Below are 12,616 nucleotides of genomic sequence, written 5' to 3'. Positions count from 1 at the left end.
TCCGTATGAGGTCCCTGCAAGGGAGATTCTGATCAAATGGGACAATAATCCGCAGACTCTTATCCGGCTGGACCGGGGAACAAGTCCCTGATATGGTGGCTTCGTTCTACGGCTCTTTGGCTGGGCAAATCCTTCCTCCCCTTGTATTGAACAGTGGTCACCATGGATGCCAGCCTAACCAGCTGGGGAGGCATCCGCAGCAAAAATTCTGCTCAGGGGGTCTGGACACTGAAAAAAGTCCAGACTACAGATCAGTGTCTTAGTACTTCGAGCGATCAGACTGTGCCTGGAACATTGGACGGATCATCTTCAGGAATGTGCAGTGCGCATTCAATCGGCCAATGCCACGGCTATGGCTTATGCCAATCATCAGGGGGGCAAGAGAAGTGTCCTGGCGGCTCTGGAGGTAGCCAGCATTCTAAGGTGGGCAGAATGGTTCCTTCCAGCCCCCTCCGCTGTACACATTCCCGGGGTGGAAAACTGGCAGGAGGATTTCCTCAGTCGGCAGGCGTTGGACCAAGGGGAGTGGTCCCTTCGTTCGGAGGTGTTTCATCCATTGTGTCTCCAGGGGGACATCCACAAGGTGGATCTGTTGTCGTCATTGCTCAACAGAAAGGTGCAGAGGTTTGTGGCTCGGCCACGGGATCCTCTGGCGGACGCCAAGGATGCACTGGTGGCCCCGTGGGGTCAGTATCGTCTGATTTACGCCTTCCCTCTTCTCAAGCTTTTGCCAACACTTCTACGCAGGATCAAGGCAAAAGGGAATTCCGGTCATCTTAGTGGCCCCAGACTGGCCTTGCCAGGCTTGGTGCGGCTGGCCGCTGACATTCCTTGGAAGCTTCCTCTCAGGGAGGATCTGCTTTCCCAAGGACCAATCTTCCATCCTGCTTTACAGTGGCTGGCTTTGACGGCTTGGCTGTTGAATGCCAGGTTCTGCTGGATAGAGGTTTGTCTGAGTCGGCGAGTCCAGCGCTGGTAAAAGCTAGGAAATCTACTTCTAGGAAGATCGTGTTTTTTTTCGGTGGCTCGGATCTTGACCTTCCTTCAACTGTGGGTTAAGCTGAAACTGGCCTTGAGTACTATCGGGTCAGGTGTCAGCCTTAGCGGTTGTCTTTCAACGACCCCTGGCCACATACTCCTTGGTGCATACTTTTCTTCAGGGAGTTAGGCACTTGACCCCTCCAGTGTGGTGTCTGTTGCCGCCTTGGGACCTCAATTTGGTGCTCTCAGTCCTCCATAAGCCTCCTTTTGAGAATCTTCGGGAGAGTCCCCTGCTTATGTTGTCCCAGAAGGTGGCCTTTTTGGTGGCTTTCACCTCTGTGCGCAGGGTGTCGGAATTGGCGGCGTGCCCCTGTCCGTTGTTCCTTTCTCAGGTTGTCTCTGATTTTCATTTGAACGAAGACGTGTTGCCTTCCCTGCGTCCCAGGCCAAAACATCCAAAGGAAATTGCTTTGCATGCCTTGGATGTGGTCTGGGAGATTAGGGTGTACCTGGCAGTTACGGAGTCTTTTAGGAAATCGGACTCACTGTTTAAACACAGGGGGGGGGGACTGCGCTTCAGGGGTGAATCAATTCAGATCAATATATCAAATATATAGTTGATTATATATGATTTTCATTCATCAATACCCTAAAATGAATTAAATATTGCATTCAATCATTCATAACATCACTCTTGTGAATCTTTAAATAGTGCTTCAAAAAATGTGCTTATGTGCATTATATTTGTTCTAATATTCATTATTCCATAGCATCATTCTTATTAGGGTGCAAATCAATTGGAGTGTTTAAACTTATATCCGATGCAGACAATTAAATCACATAAATATATTAGAACCAATCAAAATAAAGTGCTGCATGTGCACAAAAAAATAAACGGTGGGTTACTGCCAATAACCAATTTTTCATATGAGTGCAGATACATATAGTGTGCAACCAATCGCCTAATATATTACAGTGCCAGCTTAAAGCGGTTGTAAACCTAAAAAAAAAAAAAAAAAAACCCTGCAAGACAAAGGCATAATGAGCTAGTATGCATCGCATACTAGCTCATTATGAATTACTTACCTTAGAACGAAGCCCTGGCAAGGACCCCCGGACACCGCTGTGGGAGCTGACATGATCCCTCGGCGTCACTTCCGGGTTCGGCGGCTCCGGCGCTGTGATTGGCCGGAGCCGCGATGACGTCACTCCCGCGCATGCGCGTGGGAGTCATTTTCCGCCAAGCTCCCGGCAAGGAAAGCTGAAGGTCCGCCGGACCTCCAGAGCGCATGCGCCGCTCGCGTGAGTGGCTGCATGCAGTGCAAATATCTCCTAAACCGTGCCGGTTTAGGAGATATTAATTGTACCTACAGGTAAGCCTTATTATAGGCTTACCTGTAGTTAAAAGTGGAAAAAAGCGGTATACTACCGCTTTAATAGGTATATGGTATTCTAAACAATAAATAAATTAATTAAAGTGCTATAGTGTCCAATTATTGGTGACAATTTCCCAGTGTTTCCTTGTATATATTTAAATATCCTTAATTATTCCATTAATTTCCTCCACCTTTGGGACAGTGAACAGGGGTGCTCTTCAGTGACCACACTCTAGGTGTACTAGCTGCTCACCTCAATAATTTAAAAAACACGCCTGTGATGAAAAACCTGAATTGTTTTTTTTTTTTTTTTTCTCCACTCCTGCTATAGCGTGGTACAGCCTCTGGCTTTCAGGGGTCACTGAAGAGCACCCCTGTTCACTGTCCCAAAGGTGGAGGAAATGAATGGAATAATTAAGGACGTTTAAATATATACAAGGAAACACTGGGAAATCGTCACCAATAATTGGACACTATAGCACTTTAATTTATTTACTTATTTATTGTCTAGAATACCATATACCTATTAAGCTGGCACTATAATATATCAGGCGATTGGTTGCACAATATATGTATCTGCACTTATATGAAAAATTGGTTATTGGCACAATAGTAACCCAACGTTTATTTTTTTGTGCACATGCAGCACTTTATTTTGATTGGTTCTAATATATTTATGTGATTTAATTGTCTGCACCGGATATAAGTTTAAACACTCTAATTGATTTGCACCCTATTAAGAATGATGCTATGGAATAATGAATAATAGAACAAATATACTGCACATAAGCACTTTTTTTAAGCACTATTTAAAGATTCACAAGAGTGATGTTATTTATGATTGAATGCTATATTTAATTAATTTTATGTTATTGATGAATGAAAATCATATATAACCAACTATATATTTGATATATTGATCTGAATTGATTCACCCCTGAAGCGCAGTACCCCCCCCCCCCCCCCCCCGTGTTTATCTAAACTGCTCAGGTACCAGGTTTTGTACTTGCAACATCAGGGGCACACATGTTATATAAAGTTTATTCCCGTGATAGCACAAGAATCACACCCACAAATATTTTCTCAGACTCACAATTTGTTTTTACAGATGGGTCTTGGAAAGGGTTTTCTGCTTCCTCTGCGACCATTTCCAGATGGATCAGACAGACAGTGATTCAGACCTATTCCATCAAGGGTCGGGTCAGGTTCCCCCTTTCCCTGTCAAGGCGCACTCTACTTGGGCGCTTAGTGCCTCCTGGGCCTTCTGTCATCAGGCGTCAGTGACGCAGGTTTGCAAGGCGGCCACCTGGTCGTCGGTGCCCACTTTCACAAAGTTCTATAAAGTTGATGTGTTGGCATCTGCAGATGGTTCCTTTTGCCGCTTGGTCTTGCAGGCTGCTGTTTAGAGGACCTGGTCTTCTTTGAGGCTGTATTGTTTGTTTTTTTCAGGTGAGCTTCAGTTGTTTTGGTTGAGCTCCTATTTACCTGGTTGGCTATAGTTAGGCTTAGGAATTTTTTTCGCTGTTCCCACCCCTCAGGTTTTACACTGTTTTGGGACGTCCCAATGGTTAAGAAGATCAGGAGCTGTGTCCGTCAATAAACAAAAGAGAGCATTCAAAGAAAAAATCTGCACACCTGTGATGTCCTCACAGGCAAAAGTTTCATCAGCCAACAAGCTCTATCGCATATTATCACCCCTCAGGACCCCCTATTTAACATGTTTCACACAATGGGCTTAATTAATCATAGAGGATATTATATATGATTAAAGTGTGTTTTACCCGAAATACTTTTTTTCTTGTGTGTGTTCACATATGTGTATTTTTGTAACCCTAGTGTTTATCACTTTTTTATGTACTTTTTCCATCTGAAGTATCTAGTTGATCCTGACAGTCACCTTTCTTCTTTGTTCTAAACTGACCAAACAAAGCAAAGAAGCTGATATATGCTTTCATGGTCAGTTTTAATTCATTTGGCTGCCCATTGAGACCTAAAGACAGCATGACACACAGCATGCCTGTATTGGGTAGTTCGTTCAGCCTCCACGTCCTCTGACCAATCACAGCCTGTGTCTGGCACAACCCTCTCCCAATCACAGCTTGCCTCCTGAACACGTCCCATGCATTTTGCCTTAGGCTGAACAGAATATGGAATACAGGCACACTGTGTGTTTTCACGGTGTCCTGTAACCTCACCACCCACTTTTAGGAAGAAGAGGTGCATGGTAACATGACAAAACATTTGAACCTTGTAAAAAGGTAGAGATAAAATCTGAAACTAGGCAAAATCAGTTATGGCGTCTGCACATTTATAACTGTATTAGATTGTGTCTACAACATTGTTTGATCACAACTACTTTAAACCAATCGGATGAAACATGTTTAAGGGGGTGACCATGTGCTGAAACTTGGCTGAATAAAGCACATGATTCCAGCAAATGGGGAGAATGGTTGGAGGGTTGAAGTAGTGCAATTTCCTTGACTCTACAAAAAACTGTAAAGACAAATACGTTCTAATCAATCTGCTGTTCCTTATCTTATATACAGCTTTTTTTATCTTGCAGATCCCTAACCATGAGCTTGTTTGGGCTAAGATGAAAGGTTTTGGCTTCTGGCCTGCCAAAGTCATGCAAAAAGAAGACAATCAAGTAGATGTTCGATTCTTTGGCCATCATCACCAGAGGTAACAGAAATATTACAAAAACTGCTCATATTGTTCAAAGTTGAGGCAGATGATCCGGTATATACACAGCTTAGCCGGTATCAAAGGGCTGTGTTTAATTGATGATACATAAACAGTAATAGAACAGGCATGCCCATTGGCGTTTTGGTAAAAAACTTTTGGTCCATGAACTGTAGAGGAATAAGGGAAAGAGTTGGACTGGACCATTAAGGATAATAAATGTTTGCTAAAGGATTAGAAGCTGATTATAGAAAAGGAATGGGCCTTATGTGTCTATTTTGAATTAGTAGAAGTATATAGAGGTTTTTTACTGTCTGAGGAAGGGGCACACATTTTATTTAATACCATACTTATAAAGCATCATCAATTTACGCAGCACTTACATATATATTGTACATTCATATCAGTCCCTGCCCTCAAGGAACTTACAATCTAAGGTCCCTAACCTAAGTTACCTTAATACAATTTACCTACCAGCATGTCTTTGGAGTGTAGGCATAAACAGGAGTACCTGGAGGAAACCCATGCAGGCACAGGAAGACCATGTAGGTAGTGTTGTGGTTTAAATTTGAACCGACGACCCTAGTGCTGCTAGGATCAAGTGCCAGCCACTTAGCCACTGTGCTGCACATTTGCAATGAAAAATTGCAGAGTTTTGTCCAGTCACTGATCAAAGTTATGTGATGGCTTCCCAATAAAGTTATACCAACTAAGTATCTTACATTTAAGTATATAATGAAAAATAAATCCTTAAATAGAAAATAACTTTATGTCAAAAACAGTCAGGAGAGGCAAAAATATAGGCAGCTGTAATTTCCTGCAAATTGTAAATCATCATTTTTTATGTGTGTGTATATGTACAGTTGTGCTGAAAGGTTTGCATACCCTTAGAGGATTGATAATATGTACAATTTTTAAAGAAAACATGAGTAATCAGGCAAATCACATTTTAGTTTCTTATGGGATAGGAAATAATTACCCCCCATTTAAAATAATACAATTTTGTTGCTTTGCAGCCTGAAGTGAAGGCAGACACAGGTTTGTTTTATCCTGTTAATTTTACTAGTGCAACTTATAACATCCAAACGAAAGATATAACACCAACATGTCGGAAAAAAAAAAGATTCAAAAGCAGAATCACTGAGTTGGAAAAAGGATCACCCCCCTTATGTCAGTATTTTGTTGGACCACCTTTTGCTTTAATTGCAACCTTTAGTCTGTTGGGATATGTCTCTACTAACTTTGCACATCTATACTTTGCAATATTTGCCCACTCTTCCTTGCAGAACTGCTTAAGCTCAGTTAAATTTGATGGTGACTGTTTGTGGACGGCAGTCTTCAAGTCATTCCACAGATATTCAATGGGGTTTAAGTCTGGGCTCTGACAACTTTCTGGCAGAGAGCAGTAGATTTTTCTCAAGAATTTGAAGCTATTTTGCCCCATCCATAACAGAACATTACCACCTCCATGCTTTACTGTAGGAATAGTGTTATTGAGGCCAAATAATTAAATTTTAGTCTCATCTGATCATAACACCTTTTTCCATGTGGCCTCAAAATCTTCAAGGTGCGTTTCAGGTGGTCAGATGAGACCAAATTTGAACTATTTGGCGATATGTCTGGCTGAAATCGAATACAGCTCCCCATCCAAATAACACCATTCCTACTGTAAAGCATGGAGGTGGTGATATCCTGGTATAGGGAGTGTTTCTCTGCAGCAGGGGCTGGAGCACTTGTCAGAATAGAAGAAATATTGATGGGACAAAATTCCATCAAATTCTTGAGGAAAATTTTGTTGTCCTCTGCCAGAAAATTGTCAATGGGAAGAAGGTTTACGTTCCAACATGACAATGACCCAAAGCACACAGTGGTTGAAGGAAAATAAGGTGAATGTCCTTACATGGCTTAGTCAGAGCCCAGACTTAAACCCCATTGAAAATCTGTGGAATGACATGAAGACTGCAGTCCACAAATGGTCACCATCAAATCTAACTGAACTTGAACAGTTCCGCGAAGAAGAATGGGTAAATATTGCAAAGTCTAGGTGTGCAAAGTTAGTAGAGACATATCCCGACAGACCAAAGGCTGTAAATTAAAGCAAAAGGTGGTTCAACAAAATACTGACAAAGGGGGTTGATTCTTTTTCCAACTCGGTGATTTTGTTTTTGAATTTTTTATTTTTTTCTTACATGCTGGTGTTATATCTTTCATTTGGATGTTATAGGTTGCACTTGGAAATACAGCTGGATAAAACAAAAACTGTGTCTGTCTTAATTTTAGGTTGCAAAGCAACAAAATGTGATTTTCGCTTTCGTTCATTGATGGACACAGCTCCTGATCTTCATAACCATTGGATTATACTGCCCCCTACAGGAGTAGGACACTAGGCAGAAAAAGAAGCTGGCTATGCCTATGGGCAGTCCCAGGGGGTATACTCCCTCTCTCTGTTATAGGTACTAATTTTTTTTTTTTCTGCCTAGTCAAGGAGTAAGGACCTAGTTCCTTGCTGGGATCTCTGGTCCTGGCAATATTTTTCTTTTTAGATCTTTTTTTTCCTCCTGGTTTTTCCTGTGAGATCTACAATCAACTCCCGGGCTGGATAATCTAGATCCAGTGGTCACCCCCGTCTGGTCAGCGAGCGCGCGCAGACCTCATCTCCGCGCTAGGTCGACCGCAACATAGCCCCACTGGACAGGGACTGGCCTGTGAGTTAAACGCCTTGCAAGGTCGCATAAGACCGGGTCTCGGCCCGGTTCACAGCATTCCTCCTGGCTGACAGCCCCCCATTTCGATGGCGAGGGGTTCTGTCCAGAGCAGTGCCCACCAGCTTCCTGGTATGGTGAGTAGCTCTCCCCCCCTTCCCCCCTGGAGGGTTTTGGGGTGGACGAGGACACCTCCTTGGGATGGTCGGACCTCCGGGTTCCCATCAGGCACCCCCCCTTTCATCTGTCCACCATCCTACTCCCCTCCACATATGCTGGGGCTGTGTGGGTGGTCTGGTCCACCTCCCGAGGTGGGGGCAGGGCGCTATGGGGTCAGGGGAGTGTGCCGCTGGTGATCAGACGATCGGCTGTGCAGGATGGGTTGGAACCTGGTGGGGGCTCCTGGGTCCCTAGAGGCCTTGCTATTAGCCTGTGTGTTTCTTTGTATGGCAGCCATGTTTGTGTAGTCCGGCGGCCATTTTGCGGTGGTTTGCCATTAAAATTAGCGACAGTCATGACAGTGGAGCTCTGCGGCTGGTGATTTTGGCGGTGGGAGCCCCTCCTCATCCCCTGGTGCTGACTTCTGGATCTTTTCACTTCCTGATCGCCGGAGTTGGAGTGCAGATTATTCTAGTGGCTGCAGGTGCCTGTTTCTGCTGGGTGGTGGGTCTGGTGGGGTTCCCTCCCTCTCTTCTGAGGATCGCTTGATGCTTGTGCCTGGCAACCGGGTGGTGCTACCAGTGCAGACGGGGTTTTCCTTTTGCAGTTTTTTACATTTTTTGTGGGGTCCCCCTGGTTACTCATGGGGTCTTTAGAGCACATCTCCCCACCTGATCCCCTCTCTGAGGCTGTGGGTCACATCCATCCATCGATGCACTGACGGCGGTCCTGGGGTCTTTGGTTTCCCGGGTGGAGGTGGCTTTCGTGCGAGGGGCTAGCAAAATTTTCCCCCACCTTCCCCTGCATCATCTGTCTCATCAGATCCTGAATCTGATTCGGCCGCCGTGGACGTGGGTCACCCTGCCGGGTCTGCAACCACGCACCTGGAATCCTCCGATAGTGAGGATGATTCCTGCACATCTGCAACCACGCACAAAAAGGTGCTGGTGGAAGAACTGATTGTATCTGTGCGTGAGACCTTGAAGATGGAAGACGCAGCTACAGCGGCGACTGAGGCGCAGGTTCCCTTTGGCACTCACAAGCCATCCAGAGCAGCAAACGTGTTTCCTTTCCTCGCCTGTTTTGACAAAATTTTCGCTATAGAGTGGGGACGACCAAAGTCCCTAAGGGATTTTCTAGGCATTATCGCTATGAGGAGTTACTCGGCAGGAGTTGGACCAAGGGAAGTGGTCCCTTCACCCGGAGGTGTTTCATCAGTTGTGGTTCCAGTGGGGCATCACCGAGGTGGATCTGTTGGCGTCTCGGCTCTACAGAAAGGTGCAGAGGTTTGTGGCTCGGTCACGGAATCCTCTAGCAGACGCCACAGATGCGCTGGTTGCCCCATGGGGTCAATATCGTCTGGCTTATGCCAGCTTCTGCCAAGACTTCTACACAGGATCGAGGCAGAAGGGATTCTGGTCATCTTAGTGGCTCTGGACTGGTCTCAGATGATCCTCGGAGGCTTCCTCTCAGGGAGGATCTGCTGCCCAAGGACCAATCCTCCATCCTGCTTTACAGTCGCTGGCGTAGAAGGCGTACATTGCGTGGTGTGAGTCTCTGGAGTTCATCCTCGTTACTTCTCGGTGGCTCGGATCTTGACCTTCCTTCAACAGGGGGTTGAACAGCAATTGACCTTGAGTACCATCAAGGGCCAGGTGTCTGCTTTGGCGGCCTTACTTCAGGGTGTCCGACATTTGGTTCCTCCAGTGTAGTCTCTGTTGCCGCCTTGGGACCTCAATTTAGTGCTTTTTCGGTCCTCCAGAAGCCTCCCTTTGATAATCTTGGAGAGATTCCTTTGCTTACATTGTCTCTGATTTTCATTTGAATGAAGACATTGTGTTGTCTTCCCTGTGTCCCAGGCCTAAACATCCGAAGGAAATTGCCTTGCATGCCTTGGATGTGGTCCGGGAAATTAGGGTGTATTTGTATTTGTGCTCACAGGTGGGCCTCGGAAAGGGTTGTTCGCTTCCTCTGCAACCATTTTCAGATGTATCAGACAGGCGGTTATTTAGGCCTATTTCATCAGGGGTCAGATTCCTCCTTTTCCTGTCAAGGCGCACTCTACTCGGGCGCTTAGTGCCTCCTGGGCCTTCCTCCATCAGGCGTCAGTGACGCAGGTTTGCAAGGCGGCCACCAAGTCGTCGATGCACACTTTCACAAAGTTTTATAAAGCGGATGTGTTGGCATCTGCGGATGCTTATTTTGACCTCAAGGTTTTGCAGGCTGCTGTTTAGAGGACCTGATCCTCTTTGAGGGTGTTTTGTTTTTTTTAGATGGCCTCCAGTTTTGGTTGAGCTCCTGTTGCTTAGCTGGCTACTGTTTAGCCTTGGGATTTTTTTTTGCTGTTCCCACCCCTCATGTTTAACACTGCTTTATGACGTCCCAATGGTTATGAAGATCAGGAGCTGTGTCCGTCAATGAACCAAAGAGAAAATGGGGTTTTTGATTTACAGTAAAACCCATTTCTCTGATGTTCATTGACAGACACAGCACCCACCCCTCTGTGGAGTTATAATTCTTCTGACACTACTTGTAACAAAATTGAGTAACTATAGCAAAGAGAGGGAGTATACCCCCTGGGACTGCTCATAGGCATAGCCAGCTTTTTTTTTTCTGCCTCGTGTCCTACTCCTGTAGGGGGCAGTATAACCCAGTGGTTTTGAAGATCAGGAGCTGTCTGTCAATGAACATCAGAGAAATGGATTTTACGGAAAGGCAAAAATCCCATTATTTTAACGGGGGGTGATTCTTTCCTATACCCACTGTATATATAGATATATATTTATACTAACCCACCCTCCTTATCCTCCCTGGGCTAAGCTATAGTAGAAACCCATTCCCTACTGTGTTTTTGTATAAGTATATGGGGCTGTCCCCCAAGCCTTTCCAGTTTTGGGAGATTGCTGCGGCATACAAGTCTGTTCCACTGTGCAGGCGCAGTCAGCGTTTGGGGGGATTATAGCCTGGAAGATGTCAGCAAAGCTGGGTTACGAAACAGGTCACCTCCTCTGTCCCTGAAGTATGTTAGCAGCTTGGGTTGGCAGTTTATCTATTGTTTGGCTTGAGAACTATACCATCAGAAATTGTAGAAAAGCTTGGGTTGTTTGGACTAGAATTAACAGTATTTGTCTAGGTAGGGGAAATGAGACAGTGTTGCAAATCTGTAGTCATATTTGTGAAAATCCCATGAATACAGGGCCTGGATCCCTTCAGAGAACATTCAGGAGATTACAGTCAATGTTCATCAGTTACATGTAAAGCGCAGCATGGGCTGGAAAAAAGCTTGTGATGAGCTTGAACTACATCAGCGCTTCCTACGTGAAGGGCGATTCTGGAAATCCAAAGGAGAAGACAAAGGGGAGGAAGAAGCAGAATCTAGTATCTCATCCACAAGTAATGAACAGGCAAGTAATCAGTAAATGCAATTAGCAGTAAAAATATTATATTTTGGCACCAACAATGTTTAATTTGTCTTGGACGACTCCCCTGCTTTCCAGGTAAAACTGTAGAGGTTCCATCACTGCACCTCATAGCCTCTTTAAAATCCTTCCTTTCTTTGGTAGCTGTGACCTTCTTATTTTCAAATAGGACTGCAAAGACGATGCATACACATTACAGTTTTGAACCTCAGTTTCTTCTGGATATCCAAGAAAGGAAACTACATGTTTCTTTTCTGAGCTTTGGAGGCTACTGAAAGCCTACAATTCTAATATACATTTATTATAATGCGGCTTACCATATCTTAGATGTGATGGCTGCATTCATTTTCTTGTTTTAGGCTTTCTTTCCTTGCAGGGGATAGGGGCCAGTAGGTCTGTTGTTTTTCAACAGAACAAACTATTCTACATCTGCTAGTGCATCTAACACTCCCCCCCCCCCCCCCCCGATTTATCAATGTTGCTGTCCAAAGGTACCCCTGTGCTCCTTCATATATAATGGGGGCACTCTAATACAAGAACAGTGTTACTGGCCAGATCACCAGCTTAAAACGGAGGAAATAAAAATCTAAAAAAGAAAACGAATACAGTCATCACATCTAATGATTGGTAAGCTGCAATATATTACATTTTTTTTTTAAGTATAACTAAAAGCATTTTTTTTTGATAGTGGGGGAGGTATTAAAATACTTGTCCTTTTATTTTTTGCTGTCTGTGTCCCCATTAGGGAGATTCACCCTCTCTCTTTATTATGTTAACCATTAGCACCAAATGTTAAAAGCAATCCCATCCAAAAGGGGAAGGTCTGCTTTAATTAAATTAATTTGGTATTTCATTTTTTTAATTTTTTTTTTATGCAGGGGGCGTGAGTGCCTAGTTTTTGACAGGTTCTCCTCTCCCCCCCTACCTCCCTGCAGTCTTCTGGGACATGTCACAGGTCCCAGAAGACTGCCGGACCATTCAGGATGTGCAGCGGAGGGGAGTCCCCCTGTCAGAATACCATAACAAAGTGGGGAGATTGTCGCACCAACATCACTTGTGGTGTTACAGCGATCTGTCCGTTTTGTTCTGTTCAACCCCAAAAAAAAAAAAAAAACTTTCGGTGTGAAACGGGCTTTACATCTGCACTTTCCTTAGACAGCATGCACCATTATGAACAAATATCTGGCATGAAGTTATTTTTAACCGATTGTATACTGTACATAGGCATAGCGCACACTTCCTCTGTGCTCTCTCCTTTTGGTTTGATTATTACTCCTCCAGGTCTGGATGATGTCAC

At 44.5% G+C, this 12,616-nt stretch overlaps 1 protein-coding gene across 5 annotated transcripts in view; it reads left to right on the top strand.

The window, feature by feature from the left end:
* The window catches only part of ZMYND11 (zinc finger MYND-type containing 11), a 191,648-nt gene that overhangs the window by 148,074 nt on the left and 30,958 nt on the right, over nt 1-12,616 (top strand). For 4 of the 5 annotated variants that reach the window (XM_082259455.1, XM_082259454.1, XM_082259453.1 and 1 more), the window contains 2 exons: nt 4,921-5,039; nt 11,097-11,304. In XM_082259455.1, coding sequence (XP_082115581.1) covers nt 4,921-5,039; nt 11,097-11,304 — 327 coding nt within the window. Of the gene's footprint in view, nt 1-4,920; nt 5,040-11,096; nt 11,309-12,616 lie in introns of all 5 variants that reach the window. The other variant, XM_082259456.1, reaches the window with a different exon arrangement.

Source organism: Pelophylax lessonae (assembly GCF_965119305.1).
Source record: "Pelophylax lessonae genome assembly, chromosome: 5".
Taxonomy (NCBI): domain Eukaryota; kingdom Metazoa; phylum Chordata; class Amphibia; order Anura; family Ranidae; genus Pelophylax; species Pelophylax lessonae.
The sequence above is the reverse complement of the archived record's forward strand: the minus strand, read 5'-3'. Positions and strand labels throughout refer to the sequence as shown.